The 25,713-nt window shown below is 37.8% G+C and overlaps 1 protein-coding gene across 4 annotated transcripts in view; it reads left to right on the top strand.

Annotated features, from left to right (window-relative positions):
- SH3RF1 (SH3 domain containing ring finger 1) overlaps window positions 1-25,713 on the top strand; it is a 182,375-nt gene that overhangs the window by 110,495 nt on the left and 46,167 nt on the right. For all 4 annotated transcript variants that reach the window (XM_025462834.3, XM_025462833.3, XM_035716224.2 and 1 more), the window contains 2 exons: window positions 4,110-4,385; window positions 5,216-5,311. In XM_025462834.3, coding sequence (XP_025318619.1) covers window positions 4,110-4,385; window positions 5,216-5,311 — 372 coding nt within the window. The remainder of the gene's footprint in view (window positions 1-4,109; window positions 4,386-5,215; window positions 5,312-25,713) is intronic.

Genomic DNA, 25,713 nt, shown 5'->3' with positions numbered 1-25,713 from the left:
CCCAGGACTCTGGGATCATGACCTGAGCCAAAGGCAGATGCTTAACTGACTGAGCCACATTTTAAAAATCCTTTTTTGAACCCATTTTGCTAACTGTTACTCTGTGTGTAATACTTTATATTCTTGTAATTTTTTTGTGCTTCAGTTCTTTCTGGGAAATTTCTGAAAGTCAAGTAGAAATCAGCCATAGTTTGTGCCCATTTAGTTATAACTAAATTATTAAATTATACACCCTGTGGTACTGCTCCTACAGCAAGAGTATCTTCCAGATACTCTTTTTAGTAGGTCATTGAATCTCTTTTACTTTATGGAGCAGTAAGAAATGCATGAAGGGATTTGAATTTAAAGACGCTGTCTTGCATGTATATCTGGGCATTGGCATTTAGAGTCTATAAAATAAATTGGCAGTGAATGTTTTATTTACCCATCAGAATCTCAGCCACATCATCAAGTAGCACTTTGCCAGATATATTGGAATACACTTGATGGTACAAAAATGGAGTGTAGAGTGTTTAATCAAAAATATTTGTGTGCAGGTCTCATAAGGATTTTATTTTTTAAAGATTTTATTTATTTATTCATGAGAGACACAGAGAGAGAGAAAGAGAGAGAGAGAGAGGCAGAGACACAGGCAGAGGGAGAAGCAGGCTCCATACAGGGAGCCAGATGCGGGACTTGATCCCTGGACTCCAGGATCACGCCCAGGCCAAAGGCAGACGCTAAACCACTAAGCCATCCAGGGATCCCCACCATAGGATTTTAATGTTATATAAAATATCTGTATACATTAAAAAAAAATCTGTATATATAATGTAGAAGGAGAATTAGTTGAAGAGTAAAACTGGCCCATTGTCATATTTATTATTTTAAATAAGTAAAATAGTCACTATTTATTGAAAATTATTTCTGATTAAGAATTATTATAATAGCTCACCTATCTAAATTGCCAAGGTTTTTGATAAAGCTGGCAGCATGAATGACAGCTGCAAACCCAAGGTTAGACTGCAGAGTCAGTTTCTCTCTGGCTTTCTCTCCTTTTAAGCCTCCCTTTCATGTGTAGCCAAGTGAAATGTAAGCTCTGCAGATCCTCGGGGGCCTTGGCCTGATGAGAGGATACAGAAGAAAGGCAGCCGTTTGGAAAGCCTGCTGAAGGCATAGAGGGCAAAGGGCCTGGGCGATGACATGACTCCCAGACCTTTCCAAGGAGATGAATGAGAAGGCATTGCCTCCTTGGGCCTGGGACGTATTTTATCCACAAGAGTAGTCCGAGGCTATCAAACCAATTGTTTTGGCTTTATCTTTCAGATGTTGCAAAAGGAAAATGCGTTCTTTTATTGCTTTTCCAAGTCGTTTGACCATTTATCCTTAATCATCTGTAGTCTGTGTGGGAATAAGTCTTTTAAAGATCACTGAACTTTGCTTGATTTGAAATCAGAGTCGAATTCATTTTATTTAATGTGGGAAACCTTCTTTTGAGAAACTTAACACAAACTGGCTTTTTAGCCTCTTAGAATTATTTGAAAAAGAACACCATGGAAAAACACAGCCAGATGCACAAATGTCTGCTCAAGGATTAGATTGCCATAAGCTTTATGATTCTTTCTCTGTGGTTATTGATCATTGAAATAACCTTAGCAGTCCAGATTTGGCAAATCAGTGTGAATTAATGAATTTTAGGTTGCAGTCTCAAAGATGTAACTAGGCTAATCATAATGTATATCACTGTTATCATAAATTTTATCCTTGCCATTCATTATATTAAGAATGTGTGATTTTAGGAATACTTAATAGATTTGCTTTAGTAGAAAAGTTAATAAGCCCATTGGGCTACTGGTGTGTGGAAGTGATCTGTGAAGAAATAAATTCCTTTAGTTCCCACATGAGCATGTCACAAAAGAACCATACTGTGGTTTTTTGAGAATTTTACAGATCTCTTCAAGGGGCAGTTCAGAGTAGTTTCTAAGAGTGCTAAGTCTTGGTGCATGGATTTGGCTGGCATGGATTTGGACAGAGTGGGCCAAACAGAGCTAATTGAGGTGGGGAAAAGATCAAGAGAATAGGCCATTATGGTGAATAGAGTTATTTGTCACCGAGTTTGTAATAGGATTTTCAATTAATTCATGCAGGCTTCCAATGCCTTACATTAGCCCTGTCAAGATGAACTACAGCCACATCTAAAATGCCATCCCCTATTAAACTGTGCATGTCAGTGAATTTGTAATTTCTTCTGTTCAACCAGAAGATGAATGGATTTCACTTAGAAAACAAATGTGTGCTTCAGAAATTCACAGTTCGAAATCCCAGCACTTCCTAGGAGGAACATTCTTTACATTGCTATATAGTGAATATGTATTAAAAATATAATTGCTATGTGAATTCATCCAAAAGGAGAAGCATCCAGCTGCATAGACACAAATACATTTCCAGGTGCTGTGTTTCACTGGTGAACAAGGCATTTCATACTGGACAATGATGATGATAGTTCATGCATGTAGCACTTACTAACTGCTGGGCCTTTTGTAGTGGTTTACTAAATCCCCAGAACAACCCAGATAAAGAAATTGAGGCACGGAGAGGTTAACCTTCTCAAGATCACATAGCTTGTGAGTGGCTGAGCTGGGATTCAAACCCAGGTTTTCTGGCTTCCAGCGTCTGTGTTTCCAACCTCCTTGAAAATGCCTGATCATGGTGCTATCAACTTGTTCCAGAAGTTGGTTTATTACAGTACTTGCCAGTGCTCTGTCTCTGGTTTGATCACTCTTGCCCTCTTTCACAGTGATACTTATTTCTCTGTTTATTTATTGTTACTTTCTCAAATCTATCTTGGGAAAATTAGTTATTATGATAACCTGACTTCAAGAAATATGTAATAAAATAGAGAATGTAGTGAGGCATCTCTGTGAGAGACGAAAATTAGAATCATCCCACAAAGTTGGACACTGAAGAGATACAACTAAAGTTCACAGGATTGTGAGGCACCAGATTTCCTGATGGGCATTTTCCTTCTGCAGAAACCAAAGGGCACAGCAGAATTGTTTATAAGATTCATGGCCAGATAATAGGAGTCATGCTTTCATAGGCAAGATCTTAAGGCAGGGTCCAAAAGTCAGAGGGCATGTGACGGTCTCAGAACTTCTGGAAGGCTCAGCTCCCACCTCCTTGGGATATTGGCCTTGAGAGCAGCTCTCATTAACCAAATGCAACATCACATGGATCAAGCCAACACAAGATGACTGCCAATAGCATTTCGAGAGCCAAGAATTGGCTATTCCTCTTAGGCCAAACAAAAATATTTAACCAAAAAAAAAAAAAAGTTTGGCTTAGGGAGTAGGCCAGACTCTAAATCTCTGACTAGAAACCAAAGTAAATTTTAAAAACTGTATTATGAAGTTCTGTTGCCTCAAGGGTATAAAACTTAGATCCACTTTTTTGGGGGAGTGGGGAGATAGAGGAGCCCAGGGAGAGGGCAGTACTATGAGTAATGTTTCATATTCCTCTACTTCATTAGAAAGATTAGGCTGTAAAAAAATTTTTTTTTCAAGTAATTTAGGCCTGTGCTTTGCTCATAAGCTGTCTGCCTGCCTGTCCCCTTCTGTCCGTTTCCCACTCTAATGCCAGATTCATCTCCTGACACATGCTTCTTGCCATGGCCATCTGTATTTCACACCTGTGAGGGCTTGTCATTGCCTGAAGGACACAGCATTTGAACCTCTTTACCATGTTTTTCAAGACCCTCCATGAGTTAGCTTCTGCCTACTTCTCCTACACTTTATGTTCTGTAATTCCTGTCTGGGAACACTGCATTCTTTAGAAAACTCCAGTCCCTCTGCACAGCATGCTCCCTGTCTTGATGGGTGCTGTCCTATCAGCTTTGAATGCCTCACTTTTCTCTTTTATTCTTCCACTCCAGCTTTGTGGCTAACTCCTATGTGTCCTTGAAGACTTGGCTCATGTGTTACTTTCTCCAGGAAATGTTTCATTTTCCCACCCACTAAACGCTAGAGACCTGCGCTCTATGTTGAGTTAGTCTTGACTAAAGATGATAACACAGTTAAAATTTCAGACATTTTTGGATCATTCTTTAATTAAAACTCATCTCTTTCCTTAAGGGTATACCTCAGTTACCTTGTGCCAAAGCGTTATACAACTACGAAGGGAAAGAACCCGGAGACCTTAAATTCAGCAAAGGTGACATCATCATTTTGCGGCGACAAGTGGATGAAAATTGGTACCATGGGGAAGTCAACGGGATCCATGGCTTTTTCCCCACCAATTTTGTGCAGATTATCAAACCATTACCTCAGCCCCCACCTCAGTGCAAAGCACTTTATGACTTCGAAGTGAAAGACAAGGAAGCAGACAAAGATTGCCTTCCATTTGCCAAGGTAAATTTAGAATGAGATTTTCTGTTTGCTGCCTCTTCCTCTGGACCCGGATACACAGCAGTATGGCCAGTATTTCTTTTTGTAAAAAGATAGAAATAGTTTTAGTATTTCACTGTGCTTTTAAAAATACCCAGAAGCAGTTTTCTTAAAGTCACAAAAAAATATTTTGTGCATAGGCTGTTCTTAAATGAAAGATAATTTTGGTTGATATTCTTTGTGGTATCATTTTCATATTTAGAGCCTAAATTTAATTCTAAGCCACTTTATAGGATGTGTGTGCCACTGAGGGGTTTTAATTTACTGAATTATGAATAACAAAATGAAACATCATTATTTTCTTATTTTAAACATAAATTTCTTTGCTGACAGCACACAGGAGTATATCCACTGAATTGATAAAATGCTTTAGAATTTTAAGTAGATTAACACAATAGTGTTTTTAATAAAGAAAAGCAGTAGGATATGCATTTTTAAATGGGAATTTGGTATGTTATGAGAGAGAACGTGAAAAGAGCCTGAGAATCAATCTAAAACAGAAGTTTAAGAGCCTAAGATGGGTAGTATTTGAAGTTATAATTTGTGGATCTAAACCAAATACGCAGCCAACCCTTGTATAGAAGGAGTTCATAGTTTTATAACTGTCTGAGAGGACCAACAGTTTGATTGTGATAGTGGCCATTTAGTTCGTGATAACATTGGATTCACGTACTAAAGATATGTCATAGCATTTTAATTCACGTACTTTTAAAACTTGAGCCCCTTCATTGAAAAGAAAAATTAAATGATGAGCTAAATGGGATTAAGTAGACTAATGTTTGCTGTTTCTTCAGGATGATGTTCTGACTGTGATCCGTAGAGTGGATGAAAACTGGGCTGAAGGAATGCTGGCAGACAAAATAGGAATATTTCCGATTTCATATGTTGAGGTAAGTTAATCTGTAGAAAATCCAATCATGTTAGTACTCAGCTTAGTAGACAAATCTTATTTATGCATTTTGGGCATACAGAAGTTCTCCCAGGAGTGCCTGGCTGGCTCAGTCAGTAGAGCACACAACTCTTAATCTCAGAGTTGTTGGGCATAAGCCTACTTAAAAAAAATTTTTTTAATTAAAAAAAATTAAGAAAAAAGAAGTCCTCACGATCATTTTGCAGTATATACACACAGCAAATCATTAGGTTGTACGCCTTAAATGAATACAATGTTTTATGTCAATTATATCACAATAAATCCGGGGTTAAAAAAAAGAAGAAGAAAGACAAAATTCTAGCCTGCAGAAGACAGGAGGAGGAGAAGGAGGAGAAGCAAGAGAAGAACACATAACACAAAGAACCAGGAATGCCTTGTCCCAGATCACTGGGTGGATTAGGAAGAGTTCTTCTATCGTGCCTACAATTACTGAAGACTCTGAGATGTTTGAAGCTCCACTTTGTCCCTCTGCTAAAGCATTCCTGTGTCTTGTTAAATGGTACTTAATGCTTCCTATCAGTACCTATACTGTTTCCAGGTGTTCTATTTCCTTTGCCAGCTTTGGCATCAGAAGGTTGATGAAGTTCTGAATAAGGTGGGAGGTGAGTGTGTATTTGTTTACTTATTTTTTTTTTCATTATCTGCCAGGTGATCAGAACTATAACTGATTTGCAGAGTAGGCCTCTAACAGACATAAAGTAAATGAATAAATATTCCCCCATGTCATTCTCTGCAACACCTCACACCTCTTTCCCCCTTTTAATCAGCTTTACTCGGAAAGGTTATGGCCAACCTGACTCACTGAAGTCTTTATAGAGAGTATGTATAACATGATTGTATTATTTTAAAGAATAACACAAATTAAAAATGAAATAGGATGTTACAATTTATAATAGGCTGCATTACATCATACATCATAAACATTCATGTCCTCTAGTCATGAGTTTCTTGCTGAAGACAAATTAAAGGCATTTTTAAAGAATGAAACAGTGCAAACAACCATACAAAGTTAGCTGGGATCACAGAAGGATTATAGAAGAAGTGAGTTCTTTTTTTTTTTTTTTAAATAATTTATTTATTTATTCATGAGAGAGACAGGCAGAGGGAGAAGCAGGCTCCATACGGGGAGCCCGATGTAGGACTCAATCCCAGGTTTCCAGGATCACGCACTGCGCCTGATCCTGGTGTCCCAAGAAGTGAGTTCTTAGTACATATCTGTGTGATGGATAAATAAAGGTTAACCAAAATAAATGGAAGAAATGCATTTTTATGGCAAAAAGAACATCCACGCAGGAAGACTGGCATGTGCAAGAGCCAAAAAGTAAGAACACAGGTTGTTTAGGGTAATTGAAAGTAGTTCTGTCATTTAAGATATCAAAGCATGTGTTTTAAGCACATAAAAAAGAAAATCCACCATTACTTATTTTTCCATCTTTTTGTCTGAGGCATTTGTTTTGGCACGATTTTTAAAACTAAAATGACAAATTGTGTCATTGAAGTTAGCACTCAGCTTCTCCCATAGACAGTAAGATTGCCAAAATTTCCATTAAAAATCTGTTTGACTACTGTATACCCATGGAAAAATAATTGAAACCATGTATGAGTCTTGAATTTTATCCATACCCTTCATATGTTCTCATTTATTGAAACATTTTTTTCTCCTTTGAAAGTAAACAACAGAAAAAAAATTCTTAACTCTCCGGCAATCCTTACTATATATTATTTATATATTCTAGCTGTGGGTCATGGAAAATTACAAGCATTTCCAAGTATCTGAATAGTTACACTGAAAAGCATGGGTAAGCACAAAATTAGTAATGAAAACCTGTCTTTACTTGTTAGGTATTATCAATATTACATGCCAATACTTGGTTTGTGATGCATGAAAAAGGATTGCTATACTTTTGTTATTGAGCAGGTGTAAAATTGTGCAGAGAGGCGTAAAAGATCCACCCCTGGCAAATCCAGAGTCATTTTGAGTCACTTAGGATTATTTATTCTAACTTAAGTTGGAAAGATAAAAGTCTGTCCAAGTGGAAGGTATTTTCATTCTCCTGCCTCCTTTCTTTCAAATGAATATTTTTCTCATTTGAACCAGAATTTTGCTAGTTGAGATGAGATAAACAAATTGGCTATCTCTAAGAAACTGTGAACATTTCTTTGATGTCAGGCCATCAGATTGAAGTTTCTGGTAGGAGCAGAGCATCTGGGGATTAGTAACACCTGGTTTAGCCTGCAGGGGAATTGAGGGAAGGTGGATTTCAATAGCAACCTACCAAAATTGAACTGTTTAAAGTATAGACTGTCTTACACAAGGCAGTCTTAGATGGGTTAAAGCCAACTATAAGGAGTCAAAAACTGAGCCTTTTTCCTGAAATGGTCTTTCTCTTGCTCTGTAAACCTCTTCAGGACCCAGACTATCCCCAGTATAAAAACAGTCTGTGTTATAAAAATCCATTTACAAAACATTTTCTTGACTCTTATAAATATACTTTTAGGTCTCTATGATTGTTAGGTGCTTTTGTTTTTTTCACAGTGCTTCAAAAACTGTTACCTTCCTCCCAGATGCTCTGAGAGGATCAAAAGTATAAGATATTTTGAGGGGTCTGGCACTGCTGTGTTTTATGCGTAGTGTTTGGAGCTCAGATTAAACTGTAATCCAGAATATGGCAGAGTATAGTAATGATCAAATAAGAGAATCTCACCACTACATATAATGAAAGAAATGAGTTCAGAATTGAATTCTGCGTCTCACAGTGACATCTCTGATCTCCACAGGCCTGTCAGCAGAAACTGGAACTCCCCCCTCAACTCCTGCTGGTTGGCTTTGCTAATGGAAATGCTCAAGGGACTTGGTTATGGCAGACATGCTAGAATGGGCCTAGGGATAGGATCATGGACCTAGAGTAGAATCATGGGGTCAGAGGTTCAGCTGTGGAATTAGAGGGTGGGGATAAATTGAAAGGAGCTGAACATTAGAGGTGGGTAAAGAGAATTGAGTGGGAGGATTGAGATACTGAAGAACTAGAAATGCTACTGAAATAGTTTGCCCTCCCTTCTTGTCTTCTTTCTCTCTCCCTTAGCATCCCATATCTGTGTACTACAATCTGCACCTGTGTTAGAATAAAGTAATAAAATGGTTGTGTGGTATAGCCACAAATTACCCTTATGAAAGTACAAAATTCTTCAAGATTTGAGCAGAGTGGGAGCTTCTGATTGAGGAAAGCGAGTAGGACAAAGAATGGCTATATAAATGGCCATGAATTCTTCTCTTGGAGCCTTTGTTTAAGCTCCTAAGATTGGGGTTGAGCCATAGAGGTTGTGGATTCTATTCTGCTTAGACAAGATCTGCCTAGATTTGAGCAAGCTGGAAAGTCGGAAGAGGTAGGGGTCTCTTAGGGAAATCTGAGGAATTCTTGAAGACACCATGCCAGGATATGTATAAAAGGGTATATTTGTCAAGGACTGAATGCAGCTTAAAAAAGAAATCAGTAGCTTTCTTCTTTATTTGTTAAAAAAATACCAGTCTTCTGCAAAATAGGATGGAAGACTTTAACAATGTCATTAATTCAGAGCTGACTCATTCAAGTTTAGCACTCATTTGAGCAAGTATGACATGATTCTTAGCAAGCAAAAAAGTTTGAATGAAGTAAATGCTAAATATGGGACTTGGAATGTTTTCAACCATTGTGCATTGTAGGTTCTGGTGAACTATAAATTTCTATTAAGTTTATTTTTTTCTTTTTTTTAATTAATTAATTTATTTATGATAGTCACACACACAGAGAGAGAGAGAGGCAGAGACACAGGCAGAGGGAGAAGCAGGCTCCATGCACCGGGAGCCCGATGTGGGATTCGATCCCGGGTCTCCAGGATCGCACCCTGGGCCAAAGACAGGCGCTAAACCGCTGCGCCACCCAGGGATCCCTATTAAGTTTATCATTTTATTTTGATTCTTAGTCATTCATTTGAAATATCGCTCATTTTTTTAACAGCTACAAAAAAATTATTTGGCAACCTGCTACTCTGCTATAGCTATAATATAAAGATAAGCATTTTTTATGTGCAAATGGCATGAAGTCGATATGGCCCAGTAGACAGACAACTATGTTTACTCTTTAGTTCCTGCCAATAAGAAGGGCTATATTTCTCATTTTTCAGATCTCTGATCAAATGTCACTTCTTCTGACAGACTTTTCCTCACCACTTTATCTAAAGTAGTTCCTCCTCTTCCACTTGCTTGACATGGTGGTTGTAGGGAGAAACTTGGACTCTAATCCCAGATGGCTGGGATTCAAGTCTTTGCTCTACCACTAAGTGTCTAAGTGACTTTGGTCCTTGTCTCTTCTTTTGTACAATAGAACTACTTGATAGGGTGAGTTAATTCTAATGATGCTTAAAAGCAGTACTGTAGCACCTAGTTAGAGCTGTTATGTGATAGCTGCATTGTTGTTCCTTTATAGCATTTTATATTCTCTGTAACTACTTGATATGGTTACTATTTCCCTGCCCCATTAGGAAGTGAGCTCCTAAGGGTAGCACCTTGTCTTATTTCTGGTTTACCTTGGTCCCCTGAAGTCCTTGTACAGCATCTGCCCATTGGCTCTCAATAAATATTGGTTGTATGAATGAATGAGCAACCTAACAACCTTTAGAGTGAAAGGTTCTAAACCAAAACCATATTGATTTTCAGATGTTGCCAGCTTTTACATTTTTCAGCTAATACTCCCATCATTCACTACCTAGGCATCTAGTTCCTCACTGATTTATCTTAGTGTTATTTCAGGAATCTCTGTTTCTCAAAGCCTAGAAGATCTGTTCTATGACCTTAATAAGATCTTTCTTTTCTTTTTGAATGAGGTTGGGTGAGTATTTGGTTGTGCCTACTTTAGAATTTTTCCAGACCAAATAATGATAACCATATTTTGTGGGTTAGATCTTGAATCCTCTACTGATTATTTATCTCGAATACACAGATGACTCCCTAATACTTTCTGAGATGAATTTTCACCTGCTTAGGATTATTCCTTTGACTACTTTGAGCAGAGCTGCAGTGGCCTTATTGTCAAGGATCCTCAATTTTTAAAATAACATTTTTGAGTTATAAGTGTCATTACAATAACTATACATATTTAAAGTATACAGTTTGATCAGGTGCTATTTGTTGTTTTCAACTTTTAGAAGCAACTCATAGGCAAATCTTGGGAGATATTTCTGTGGCTAGGAAAGAGAATTAGTACTATCAGCCTTAACAGGGAAAAGTCATATGTGCAGGTCTCAGAGATCATAAGTGGCCTTAAGGATAGGAGTGCTAGCCTTCTCCTCTATGGTCATGGAATCGGGAGATAATCATCTGTGCTCCAGAAAAGAAGAAGTAGAGGTTGAGGTACATAGTCGAAGTTGCCAAGGTGACTGATCCTTGGAGAAGCTCAAAATAGCAGTAACTTTCTATCTTAACCTAAAGCCTTTGCTCTAGAGAATAATGAGAGCAGAAGACCAAAATAATAGTTTGTGTGAGTTTTTTTGTTTTGTTTTGTTTTTAGAGAGGGAGAGTGAGAGAAAGGAGAGGGGGTGGAGCAGAGAAAGAAGGAAAGAGAATCTTAAGTAGTCTCCATGCCCAGTGCATGAGCCCAATCTGGGCTCAGTCTCACAATCCTAAAATCTTGACCTGAACCAAAATCAAGAGTCAGATGCTTAACTAAGTTACCCAGGTGCCCCCAAAATAATGGTTCTTGTTTATTAATCGTGATTTAATAATCAGAGTTGATTGAGCATTATAAAAAGGTATTCTATCTGTATTTTTCAGTGTATTCTTTTCTTTTAAAATTACAAAGTAGGGACACCTGGGTGGCTTAGCAGTTAAGTGTCTGCCTTCGGCCCAGGGCATGATCCTGGAATCCCAGGATTGAGTCCCACATTGGGCTTCCCGCAGGGTGCTTGCTTCTTTCTCTGCCTGTGTCCCTGCCTCTCTCTGTGTCTCTCCTGAATAAATAAATAAAATCTTTAAAATAAAATAAAATTACAAAGTAAAATGTTCAATTAATTGAAATCATTTTTAATAAAAGAAATGTAGGAAAATTTGGAGGAAGTTGGAGAGAATAATTATATTGCTTAGCATCCAAATTTCCCCTTTATTCTGAAGTAAATTAATTTTTATAAAAGAAACTTAGAGAAATTGTTGGAAATTCAGAAAGGCATAATTACTATGTTGCTTACCACACTTATTCCTTCAGTTCTGAGGTAAATTAATTTTTACAAATGAAATTTAGAGATATTGTTGAGAAATCAGTAAGGGAGAATTACTCTGTTGTTTAGCATCATACTTTTGTCAGCAAGACTGAAGGGCAAACCAAAGGTTTTTATTTGAGGTGTGAGAACTGCAATTCAAGAGACGCAGATTCTTTTTTTTTTTTTTTTTTTTTTTTTTTTTAAGAGACGCAGATTCGAGCAGGAATTGAAAATGTGTTCCAAAGTGTGGAGAAAAGAGGAGGGCTTTTAAACATAAGAGGGGATTTCCAGTAAAGCCACATAAATTGTCAAGAATTATGATTGGTGCTGACAGGCTGAAGCTATTCTGTACATGATTGGTTGCTAAGGGCTATCACTAAGTAAAAAGTCCATTTGTAAGTCAAAGAAAAAATTCATTTCTCTTGAAATGGCAGAGTTGCAGCTGGTGCTCTGGGATGCTTGTGGTTTGGCAGTGACCTATACTGTAAAGTTTACCTTTTCTTTCAGGTGGGGATATGAAACAAGCCTTACTTTCTTAATGGCCTCCTGGCTCCATTTTAAATACCTCTCCTAGCAAGACTGACTTCATTTTGATGCTTCTTTCACATTTCTCCCTTTGATTGAGATCTTTCCTTGGAAAGATTTGAGGATCGACTAGTAGGTCATCCAACATTAGCATAGGTATCCTCAGCTCTAGGAAGGCTCATTCTTATAAAGTCACATCCCACAGAGGAGGGAAAGTAGAGGTAGGATTACTGGTATATTTGAGGAGAGCTTGTGATCGTATTCACACAACAGGGAGGTTTTTAGGAGACAAGGCTTGAGTAGTTTTTCAAATTTATACTCACTTGAGTAGTTTTTCAAATTTATAGGTGTATCAAGAAGGTGTTGTCATCATATATGGAGGGATCTTCATCAGAGTAATCCTCATTTATATTAAGGACTCTCTATTGTCTTCCAGATTTCTGGGAACCTTGAGTTACTAGTTTAAGAATGGTTAGTGGAGTTGTTAAATAACCCAGGAGACATTGTCCAGGGAGTCTCCAGCTATGTAAATAGTCAAATGTCTATGGTTTATTTTTATATGCACAGATATGTGTCCTGAGGGTACATAAACTACACTTGCCAGTGTCTGCTTACTTAGAGATTCATTTACCAGTATGGAAGAGGGTATATGATCAAACCAGGAATCTGTATGTAGGTTGGTGTAACTGTTTTTTCAGGCATTGATTGGCTTGTTTGCCCAGCCTATAGATCTCATTCTAGTTGGGAGAAGGTGTTATATAGAAGGCCAGGGGAAGATATAGTAGGAAAATATTTATTTTTGAGTGAAACCATTGATAAAGGAGAGCTAATGGATATTGTAGGTACTCCTGCAGTTTAGACTCCTAGTCTAAACCCTAAAGCATTGGGGGTTTGCTTTACCTGGCAGCAAAACTATTTGACACAATAAGTGGAGCTTGAAAGGGTTATTTGCTTTTTGGTGCAATTCAGAAGGGATGAAAAATTATCAACAGGTATAAAAAGGGATCAGCTGTTTTACCATAGTTGGTAAGGGGCTGATGACGACGTATCTAGCAATCAGATAAGTTTCCTGCTTTGGCGATAGTCTAGAATAACCAAATAAGGGTACTTTTATGTTTCCATATGGGCTAAGGACAGAATAAGTAGGATTATGGGAATCATCTTTGGGTATAGTAAAATCAGAACTCTTTAAACAGAGAAACAATTGCAACCAGGAGGAATAAGAAGAAATCAAGCAGAGTGCAATTACTGCTTTAAAAAGGAGTAGGATACCCAATAATTCATGAATGTCCATTGGCTAAAGAGTTTAATATATGGACCTAGTCTAGATTATTGGAAAACAGTCTACATCAGGTGTCATTTGCCTGGTTAGGTGGTAGTCTTCAAGGTAGTCTTGGGCTCTGGAGACTTTTAATTTGAGATCCCCCAAGGCTCAAGATGACCACTCAGGACTTGATGCCCTTTAAAAATGAATCCATGAGTCAATACCCCTGAGTTTAGTAGCACAAAGATTGGTTAATAATTTGGTATGGTCTTTTCTATTGGAGCTATAAGATGCCATAAGGATGATGTTTCCAATAAACAGAGTCACCAAGTTGGAGGTCATGGTAACATATATCTTTGTCTCCCTGCAGCATGCTGTGAAAAGATTGCTCTGTGAGCTGTAGGTCAATTTTGAGGGCTTTTATGAATTCTTTGCAGTAGGTTAAAAAATTCTTTTAACAAAAGTGCTTCGTACATTCCATCATGTAGCCTCATAGGTCTGCCAATGATCATTTCAAAGAGTGACAATTTGCTTTTTCCTGTAGATGTGGACCTAAAGCTGAGTGATACTAAAGGTGGAACTCTGGGCCTAGGCACTTTAAAGTATTCTGTGGTTTTTGCCAATTGATTTTTTATAATCCTACTAGTACATCCCACCAGTCCTGAGGACTGGAGATGGTAAGCACCATGAAAATGTTGGACGTGCCAGATTTTACAAATTGAATAACCTGACCAATGAAATGGAAACCTCTGTCACTATGGAGCTCTAAGGGAATATCCCAAGCAAAAATACTTTTTTTCTAATAGTATTTTGCTTACTGATGAGTCTATGGCTCTGTGGCATGGAAATGCATCTACCCAATGATAAAACATACCAATAATTACCAGTATACCAGTATACCAGTAAACATTACCAGTATAATTTTGTATCCCTAAGAAAACAGCAACTGGATATGAAGTCTATTTGCCATAAACCAAAGGGACTTGAGGCTAAGGGAAAATGTCCCATAAAGGTATCAGTGGATTTTCTAGGGTTATGTTTTGGACAGATTTGACATTTCTGGTACACTTGGGAAAGCTTCCAATAGTACTGTTTTCCCCTTAAGATCATTTTGTCAGTGTTCCAATCAGTTAAGTCATGGGTATATTAATTGTTAATACAGGGAGGACTGGCCATCCATTTGGTCCCACCCATAAATTCCTTTTTATTTTAAATTTGCATCCTTCTTCAACATATTTTTTTCTTATTTTGTTGGGCAGCCAAATGTGGCCCATGATATTGATAAAGGACTCAGGCAAGGTTAAGGATGTCCTGATTGTCTTAAGGGGTAAATTGAGGGCTTCTCTCTTGACAGCTCCATCAACCAAATGCTTTCTCTTACTTTCTTCTGTATTTGCCATAGAGTGTATAGGAGTTTTCATAGACTAGAGTTTTAGATAATTGAATGGATTCTAAAAGGCTTAAAACACAAGTGCTATTTTTTTTTTTTTTTTTTTTTTTTATCTTTTGTCCAGAGGAGATCAGAAAACTTCTTTGTTTCCAAAGCATTACAAAGTCATGGGTAACACTAAAGCATATTGACTGTCAGTATAAATATTGGCAATTTTTGGCTAAGACACAAGGTCAAGTTAATGCATGGGGTTCTGTTTGTTGGGTGAAAGTTGCTTAGAACATTGTGTCAGCCTCATTTGTTCATTTAAGGAAACAATTATGTAACTGGCCTGATACTGTCTTGTTTCATCTTTTAGGTAAGGTCCATCAGCAAACCAAATTAATTCAGTGTTTTTAAGAGGGATTTCCTGTAAATCAATTCAAGGAGTCAGCAGTTGGGCTGTCAATGTTAATCATGAGGAAGTTTATTTGGAGGCAAAGGGAGAAGAGTAGCAGGGTTTAGTGTATTGTAGCAATCAATAGAAACATTAAGAAGACGCCTAATCAATAGTTAGGGTGCCCTGGGGCAAGAAGGTTGTGGAGGCTCCCTTTTTTGCTAGTTCTTGAAGAAGGTAGAGACTGGTTTTGAGAGATGCCTCTCCAGAAGTTGAACATGGGAGGAGTTATGTACATATTATAGAAAGGAGAACTGGTGTGGAAACTCATTTATTGGCGATATCTGCCTTCAAGATTTGAGAAAAGTAGGTTGGACTCTTAGTGTGACCCTGAGACATTACTGTCCATGTGTACTGTTGTCCTCCCAAGTGAAAATGAATAGAAACTGACTTCTAGAGTTGATAGGAATGCTGAAAAAGGCACTTCAGAAATATATAATTGTAAAGAATTTGCTTTCTGGTGATATGGCTTAGAGCAAGGTGTGAAGATTAGGCACAATGGAACTCTGAGGTATAACTGTATTGCTTACTGGTCTCAGATCTTGGACAAAAAACTCCATCCCTTTCCATGAGGTTTTTGAACAGGATTGGAATGTTTTAAGGACTTATGAGAACAGTGAGACCTTGCCTAATATATTCCTCAATAATGAGCTTAATTCCTTGAGTAACCTCTGCATTTTATTGATGAGTATTAAGCAGGGCTTATTTTCATCAATTCATATTTTTAATGGTAATATACAATGAATATAGCCAATATCAATTGCATTGTAGACCATACTTCAGGTAGAATGGAATCTAAGAAGGGATTTGGTTCAGTTACGGTGCCTGAAAAGACTGGGATAGCCATGGACAAGTCTTCTTGAGGATTGTCAGTTGTCTCTTTTGAAAAAAAGAAATGTGAGCTTTGTATGCCTCAAAGAAGTCTTGTCGTAGGAGGTGAATAGGGGCAAAAGGAACTAAAAGGAATTGATGAGTTCCTTGAATGAGTCCATGATGAAAAGGAATAGGAAGGAATTTAGAAACAGTGGATTGTTTGAATTGGATTGACTAGAAATACCCACCATTTGTATAGTTTTGGTATTCTGAGAAAGGAAAGATGAAGCTGGTGGGGTTGAGGACTGAGTATAGCCCCAGTGTCTGTTAGAGCCTTAGTTACCTCATTTCCAATGAGTAAGTCTATTTTCCCCAGGGAGTTAGTCAAAAGCATGAGGAAAATCCTCATTTGATCCTTGGAGCATCCCTACTGTTGAGAGTGTTTAGGTTGGAATCCCTGGAAGGAATTACGGTTTCAGAGTCTATTGGTCTTATAGGAGCCTCTTATGTTGTAAACAAAACTTTTCCCAGTGTTTGGGATTTTTTACAGTAGTGGAAAATCCCTTTAAGGGATGGCTTGCCTGGTAGATTTTGAAGGCAAGTTTCGTTAAGTGTTACATTTATAAGCTCATTATTTGAGTGGCTTAAATCTGGGTACTTAAAACTTGAGTGGCTTTTTTCTTATTTTTTCTTTGGATTATTTGGTTAAGTGTTCAGGCAGGTTGACTAGGTTGTGAGGATCCACAGTGCCTCAGTTAAGCTACTTAGGTTAGACAAGTGTGCTTAGTTCTTCATTGAACCAGTTCGGGAAGGTTGAGTTAAAAAGGGTGGACATTTCATAATTAATTGAATCTAGACAAGAATATTGTCTTTAGATTCTTTCAGGGAGATTAAGCATAAACATCTTTATCAGGCTTTGAGTACATTGTTGGATCTTTTTCTAGTCAGTAATTTTAGGAAAAAGTTTAGGAATCTCATTTTAAATTTCTTTTGCTAGTTTGAGAACATTTAATCAGTCAGTTGCTCTCCACTTATTGAAATTCTCAAAAAGACTTTTCTAATTTACTATATCCATTCTTTAGCTCTACCTTCACCATTGAGCATCGAAATCAGTTGGTAAAGATTGGAGTAACCTAGTTGATTAGTTTGGATCACTAGGTTAAATTCCTTTGCAAAGCTTACAGGATTATATTTAGGATCTGAGAACTCTGTAGTAATAGTTCAGAGTTCTGTTTTTGTCCAAGGAGTGGAGGTCATCGGTGGGGTGGAGGGGGTCGTAAACCACCTTCATTAGGTTTAACCTTAAAGGCAGTGGCAAAGTCTAGTAGCTCAGGATCTGAATCATTATGGAAAGAAAGTTTAGCTAGTGAAATACAGAGATCTGGTGGGCAAGCAGAAGGAGCAGAGGGAATACAAACAGACCACAGATGAGCCTTCAGAAGACTCCTCAAGTTTAGTGAGTCTCTGAGACAGCTCAGAATTAGCCTTGGTTAATTTCAAGTTAGCATTCTGCAGGAAAGCAATTTTGCAAGTACTTATGCATTTAGAGGCCTTGAAATGTCAATGAAAATAAGCTTCCCACTCAGGCTGTTTTGTCTTACAACATCTTTCAATTGGCTGCACAGATAAACCAATTTTTTAGGCCAGTTCAATTGTAAGTTATCCTGAGTAATCATCGGTCAGCATGACAAACATTTGTAGGACAAAGGTCCATAGTTTTTTAAGAGTTCCAGAAGGAGACTGATTAGTAGCCTTCTTTTTAGAGAATGAACTACCCGTTTTAACAAAGAGTGTGTACTCTCCGGAGACAAAACAGGAAATCTTACAAAGGCTGGCAACACAGTAGACCCAAATAGAGCCTGAACCTTAATTGAGATGGGAGTTCCCCGACCAAGCAGACTACTAATGCAACCCAAAAACCTTGAGGAGATGACCGAGCATAATGGACTCTTGTAGGCACCTTACTTGAATCCACAATGGCAGCAGAGGTGGGGAGAGGAAGGCCAGTCACTTTGAATCCCACTTCTGATAGCATGGAATGTCAAATGAGAAATGCAGCAAGACTGAAGGGCAAACCAAAGGCTTTTATTTGATGTTTGAGAATTGCAATTTAAGAGACACAGATATGAGCAGGAATTGAAAATGTATTTTGAAGTGGGGAGAAAAGAGGACTTTTAAAGGCAAAGGAGATTTCCAATAGAGCTACAAAAATTGTCAAGAATTATGATTGATACTGGAAAGCTGAAGCTATTCCTATCTGTACGTGATTAATTGCTAAAGGCTATCACTAAGCAAAAAATTCATTTGTCTTAAAGCAGTACAGTTGCAGCTAGTGCTCCAGGATGCTTATGGTTTGGCAGTGATCTTTTCTTTCAGGTGGGGACATGCAGTAAGCCTTGGTTCCCTTAATGGCCTCCCGGCTCCATTTTAAATAGCAATACTTGTTTCATTTTGATGTTTCTTTCACATTTCCAATTTTAAATTCTGATAACTGAACACATAGGAGTGGATTTTTTTTTCTTTTTTAAGCATTGTGGGCTTTATCTACTAGTGCATGTTTTTTTGTCTTCTTTCAGGAGATTACTTGATATAAGTAATTGTTGCCTTTTGTTCTGCCATAATGATTAGAAAGAAAAATGAGCACTGGTTTCTGAATTTCTAAGGGCAAAGGAGGGTCTCCTCTGGACTCCAGGAACAGCTGCTTAATGCATATAGCTAGAAGCAACTTGACTAGACTCAATCTGACAAGAAGGCCTTTAAATTAGGTAATGAACTTTATTTAAGGCAGTTGACAATCTATTATTCAGTAGCCTCTTTCTAATTTAAGTTTCCTTTTTGTTTTCTATCTCAAGGAGCTGAGATTCTTAAGATCAGCTAATGTTTATTGAATTCTCACTGCATAGATGGACAGTTTCCAGTACTCTGAGTAGTTTTAAAGAACGTAAAAATACAGGTCTCCTGTAGTGCCTTCATCAGAGGATGAGGATAATGACTAACCAGAGTCTAACATACACAATGATTCCCCATGGAACCCTCAAATTACTAAGCCTGGCCATATCCCCTAGACATACCCAGAGCCCTAGCTAAGTTAATCTACTGATTGTTCCTGAAAAACATACCTTAGAAGTGCTGCCTTTATGGCTCATCTGGTATATTTTTTTGTCCAACTATCTGTGGGAAGCTCACTCTTTCTTCAAGGTCCAGATTAATACTGCCATTTCTCCTAAAGTCTTTCTTTTCTAATTCTCCTATACAGAAATAAAACAGAAAAACACCCAGCCTCCTCCTTGCTTTGGAGTTCTGTGATACTCAGTTTGTACCATTATAGATCTGGCACATGCTAAGAGTATAATTATGTGTGTAGATGATTTAATGTTTTCCTGTGTTCCTTGGGAGCCACATCTTACATAAAGAATATTTTTAATGATTTTATTTCAGTAATACAATCACATTGTGGAAAAGTTGGAAAAGAAACAGCCCTTAGTATCATCACATATAATTTTGGTAAATATCTTCCCATTCTTTCCCCTTATGCTTTAATGATACTACATACATGATTTTTCCATTCTCTACATTATTAGAGTACTACTAATCATCAGGTTTTTAGACTACATAATAAACATTTTGGTAGCTAAAATCATAATTTAGTTAATTTTTCCCCCTCTTTCAAACAAGTTAAGTGTCTTGTTTAGAGACACCCAGCCAGTAACTGAGAAGTGAATAGTGGTATCTATTCTGCTGTCCATTGCTACCCCATACTTCTGCCCCACAGTAGCCTTATAGCATATGTAATACTAGTGTTCCTAATACTGGTACAGAATCACTGTTATGCTTTGCTTAAAAAGTATTTAGGACATTTTCATTTTTCATCAAGAATCATGATAGCTTTTCAAATTTCTAACACCTAAAAGGTTAATTTTCAGAAATGACTCATTATTCAACAATTTCAAATATCTGAGGTTGCCTTTTTCTTTTTTAAGAGAAAAGCCACAAGTTAATTAAAACCATAGTATCTTAAGGCCTTTTAAATTTTATTATTTATTATTTTAAAGTTTTATTCTATTACTGTATACATCTTAAATTTGGTAGTAACTAAGGCTTTAAGAAGCAAAATAGATTAATTTTAATTAGCCAAGGGTTAAGTCCTTTCTTGTATCTTGAAGAAGATTGGATAAATATTCTGTATTATTCTGCACATTTGTGTGCGTATGTAGCATATAAGCAGCATGAAAAGAAGCATCTTGATTATTAAACCACTAGGGAACAAGCTTCTCTAAAATGAAATCAAATGTATTTCTGGAAAATTTTTCTTAAGTGTTGTAAAACAGTATTCCTTTTAAAATAGTGTTTAGTGGCAATGTGCCTATTAGGCTTCACATGTGTGTAGAGTAAAAATTTCTCTATGCTGAGAAGAAGGGAGATCTTAAACAAAAGTACAAAGTCATAGTGATCAATATTCTCAGTATTTTTATGTATAAGATTACTTCTTGTTGATTAGCTTTCCACCTTATTCCTTATAACCTATCACTGCTTCACACACTTACACTTGAGGTACCAGGGCTGGAGAAATCTTGATTCTCTCTCTCTCTCTCTCTCTCTCTCTATCTATCTGTCTATCTATCTATTTATTTATTTATTTATGATAGTCACAGAGAAAGAGAGAGAGGCAGAGACACAGGCAGAGGGAGAAGCAGGCCCCATGCACCAGGAGCCCGACGTGGGATTCGATCCCAGGTCCCCAGGATCGCGCCCTGGGCCAAAGGCAGGCGCCAAACCGCTGCGCCACCCAGGGATCCCGATTCACTGGTTTATTAACTGATTACGTATCATTTTGGAATTTCTGTCAGTGTGTCATTTCACACTGACAAATTTTTACTTAGAATTTAGTGACAACTACATATTCTTAACCTCCTGATACATATTCCAGATGTGGCATTACTAACTACCTCTGGTAATGAGGTACTTGAAAATAAAATGTGTCATTGGAATGTATCCTTTTGGTTTGTAGACATTTCTTATTTGTGGTGTGCATTTGGTGAACAAATATCAAACAGAATGAGACACACACAAATCTAATATATTGTTAGAATTATAGACACGGAGAGCTGAAATGAGCTCAACTTTTAAATTATTCATTGGTCTGTCTCTCTCCTTGGCATGATCATAAGATTGTAGATCTGTTGCTTCAGAAATTAACAGGTATGACTGCCTCTTTAGAATTAACCTTTAGGGTAGAGCTCTGTAACCTATAAAGCTCTATAAGAACGTGAGTTATTCTCACATTAGCCTTTCTCCCTACTCCTTATAACTTCCCACTGCTTCATGCATTCACACACACACACACACACACACACACACACACTCTCTCTCTCTCTCTCTCTCTCTCTCTCACACACACACACACACACACACACACACTCTCACACACTTTAGGTACCAGGGCAGGAGAAATATTCGTTTACTGGCTTATTAACTGATTATATATCACTGGAATTTCTGTCGATTCTCAGAAGAATCACAACACTTGCTCGGTGCCTCTTTGTGATTACCTGCAATTAGCCCTGGGCTACTTCAGCCCCTGCAACTGCCCTCCTGGCTGCCAGTGAACTGCCTTTTCTTTTTTTTTTTTTTAATAATAAATTTATTTTTTATTGGTGTTCAATTTGCCAACATACAGAACAACACCCAGTGCTCATCCCGTCAAGTGCCCCCCTCAGTGCCCGTCACCCACTCACCCCCAGCCCCTTTCCTCCTCCCCTTCCACCACCCCTAGTTCATTTCCCAGAGTTAGGAGCCTTTATGTTCTGTCTCCCTTTCTGACATTTCCCACCCATTTCCTCTCCCTTCCCTTCTATTCCCTTTCACTATTATTTATATTCCCCGAATGAATGAGAACATATAATGTTTGTCCTTCTCCGATTGACTCATTTCACTCAGTATAATACCCTCCATGAACTGCCTTTTCTTAGCACTTATTTTGTTGTTCTATTCTCCCAGTGACATCTACCACTATTTTTCCTTTCTTTTTCCCCTCATGGGATTAATCATCCCAACCACCATTCTTAATCTTCCTGAAACCACTTGCTGTTTTCACTTCTGGGGTATTGGTTGGTGGGTTGGTCTGGGAAACTATGCAGGGCCCTTCTGTAGCCTGAAATGCTGAGTGCCTTTTGCTTTCCCTACTACTTGTTATCTTCTCTACTTTTTCTTCCCTAGACCAGAGAATGCCAATTAATGTGACCCCACAAGACTTTCTGCTTAGCTTGCGGAGTGGGTTTGTTTTAATTCATTGTTAAGATGGAAAACTCAGGAGATTTCACATAGGCCTAAATTGCTAGCTTTCCTTATAAAAAAAAAAGAAAAAAGAAAAATCAGCTGACACCAGCAAGAGCTGCCTCTGGAGAGAGGACCGGCACTCCCCTGTGCACCAGAGAGGCCACTGTTCCCTGTTGGTTTCTGTCTGGCCTTCACTCGTTGACCTCACCTGCCCTAGCTCTGCTGACCCATCATTTTTGCACCTTTTACCTTTAATGTTAGAAATCCATTGTGCTATTTCTGAGGTCTCTTTTTCTCACAAGTCAGAGGGCGTGTGTCTGTGTATCCCTTTTCTCCTATGTACTGTGCATAGTACTATGCCTGGCTTATAATAGTCACTCAGAAACAAAACAAAACAAAACAGAACCACACATTTGAATGAGTGAACGACTCCATTAGGTTTGATTGTGGTCACCGTGGATCTGAGGGCTCTATACTTGACAAAGAGGTCTTTGCCTCTGAGTATTTTGAATGGGGTGCTTTTGTTTTGGGTTGAGGAAAAGTATCAGTACTTTACATAGGATAAAACTTTATAGATATTAAGTCCCACTTCATATTACACACAGCACATAGGAGACACACCCAAGATAAAGTGACTTGCCCAGGGCAGCAGAGCAAGTGAAGGACCAGTTGGGATCCCTCTGAATAGTGAGAATAACTCACATTTATATAGAGCTTTATAGGTTACAGAGCACTTTAACCTGTATTCATTTTTACCTCGGGTATACAGAACTGATGTTACCTTTCCCATTTTATACAGCTAAGGAAACTGAAGCCATGGAATTTAAATGGTCTATCCAAGATCACTTAGCCAGTGAGAAGAGACCTGACTCCAACCCAGACCTTGCAACTTTACGAGCCCAGCTTTTCCTATGGTTTTCTTTCTCCAACAATCCTTTATTCAGCTCACTAAGATAAAATTCTTTTTAGGCTTTCAATGAATAAACACCCCCTCGTCCTTTACATTTCAGAATTAGAAACCTGAAAAAGAAAATTCTAGTTTATTTTTTTTGTAATGGTTGGGTCCAGCAGAGGTGAAGATAATGAAAATAAGCAAAGGAACTAAGTAACTGATGTCTCACCTCCTAACCTAGTGCAGTGGGACAGTTACGTAGAAAATCCTTTTCCCTTGCTAGGACATCATGAAGGTTGTATTGAGTTTGTTTTCCTCACCACCCTGCTGCATAAAGGAGTAACCCGTATTACCAGAGAACTGCCTCAGGGCTCCAGAGGCTTCAGGAATGTGGGCTAGGGGAGACAAGGGGAGAAGTTTCAGTTTTCCTTTTTCTGTTCAGCAAATTTGTTGTGCTTAGTGAGCCTCAGGACACAGCTACCTTGGGTGCAGCTCCTCTCTCCTCAGAAACCTCTGAGAGTCTAGAGCTGTGCTATTATGTACGTGTAGATACTGAGCACTTGAAATGTCCCCATCCAGATTGGGATGTCCTATAAGTATACAATATACACTGGATTTCAAAAGAAAAAAATGTAACTATTTTAATAACATTTTTAGTTTTTAATATTCTATTTCTTTTCTAAATATTTTACTTATTTGAGAGCGAAAAAGAGCACACGCAAGCGAGAGGGAGAATAAGGAGAAGCAGAGGGAAAGGACAAGCAGACTCTGCTAAGCACAGAGCCTGGCATGGGGTTGAGTCCCCCAACCCTGGGATCATGACCTGAGCCAAAATCAAGAGTCAGACGCTTAACTGAGCTACCCAGGCACCCCTATTTCAATAACTTTTTAATGTTGATTATGTATTTATCTTGGATAATTTGGATTAAATAAGATACATTATTAAAATTAATTTTAGCTGTTTCTTTTTAAATGTGGCTATTAAATTTTTTTATTACACGTGTGGCTCATATTATACTTCAGTTGGACAGTGCTATCCAACTGAGAGAGCCCCTTCTTCCCTTGATAGTTCTAAGAGACTGACATTTTTATTCTTTCAACAAATATTTACAGAGCCCTAAATGGAGCTGTTGGCTGAGGGAGGCTTTCAGATCAATTTAAAAGACTCCTGAGTAATCCCTTCAGTCTTTCTAATTATTCCTTTTTTGTGAGGGAGTCTTGTATTATAAATGAAGACTGAGCTTGCTTTTATATTTGGATTATCCAAAAACAAAAATCTTGTTACCTAAATTGCAGGGAAGAATGGAGGACTAATGGAAATAGAAATTCTTCATTGCCATTATGTAAAAACATTTTGGAAAGGACTGTAACCTGAGGCAAAATATTTTTGCTAATAGGAGGTAAATAGCATGAATATATATCCTATAGCATTTGTTGACGGCTGTTATTCAAAGTGTCTAACTGTCTGGAGAAAGAACAGTTGGACCTAACAGTGCAGCAGAACACTAAAGTATCTTTTTAAAACATGGCTTTATGAAAGTGCAATTCAAACCAGTGAGGAAAGGGAGACTTAAATAAACAGTGATGGGCCATCTCCTGAGCTGTGTGAAAAAAACAGCATGCTATCCTCACCTGATTCTTTACGTAGATGGGCACATGGTTCGAAGATTGAGATGTAAGAAGGAGCCATTAAAATATTAGGAAAAAAGTAATTTTATTTTTAAAAATAATTATAGAATAAGATTTTTAAAGCATGGTAAATTGAGGGGTACCTGGCTGGCTCAGTTGATGGAACATCCAACTCTTGATCTCAGGGTTGTGAGTTTGAGCACCAAGTTGGGTGCAGAGATTACTTTAAAAAATCTTTAGGGGCACTTGGGTGGTTCAGTTGGTTAAATATGTGACTCTTGATTTTGGCTCAGGTCATGATTTCAGGGTCATGAGATCTGGCTCCATGGTTGGCTTCATGCTAGTCATGGAACCTGCTTGGATTCTCTCCCTCCCTCTCCCTCTGCCTCCCACCCTGCGCTCACGCATGCACCTGCTCTCTCTCTCTCTCAAAAAAAAAAAAAAAAAAAAAAAAAAAGGATAAAATATTTTAAAAAATAAAATCTTTTTTAAATTAAATAAATAAATAAAATCTGGTAAATTGAGATGGCATAATGGAAAAGATTGATAAATTTGGCACATAAAATAAAAAGGTATGTATAACAAACATACCAAGGTAACAAATTGGAACAATATTTTTAATTTGATGGATATATATACATATATACACATACGTATTATATTAAAGAATGGTTTATATGTGAAGACCAGTTATAGATCTATAAGAAAATGATTGATAATACCCAATACTGTTAACAATGTGGAGAAAGAGACTTTTTAATTGACTATTGGAGGTATATCTTCAATTTACACAATGTTTTATGTCAAATATATTGCAATAAAAAACAGACCCTGGCTGTTTTGCGGTTCCCTGGGTGGCTCAGCGGTTTAGCGCCTGCCTTCGGCCTAAGGCATGATCCTAGAGTCCC

This window comes from Canis lupus, chromosome 25 (assembly GCF_003254725.2).
Source record: "Canis lupus dingo isolate Sandy chromosome 25, ASM325472v2, whole genome shotgun sequence".
Classification (NCBI taxonomy): domain Eukaryota; kingdom Metazoa; phylum Chordata; class Mammalia; order Carnivora; family Canidae; genus Canis; species Canis lupus.
This window is presented reverse-complemented; position numbering and strand designations above follow the sequence as displayed.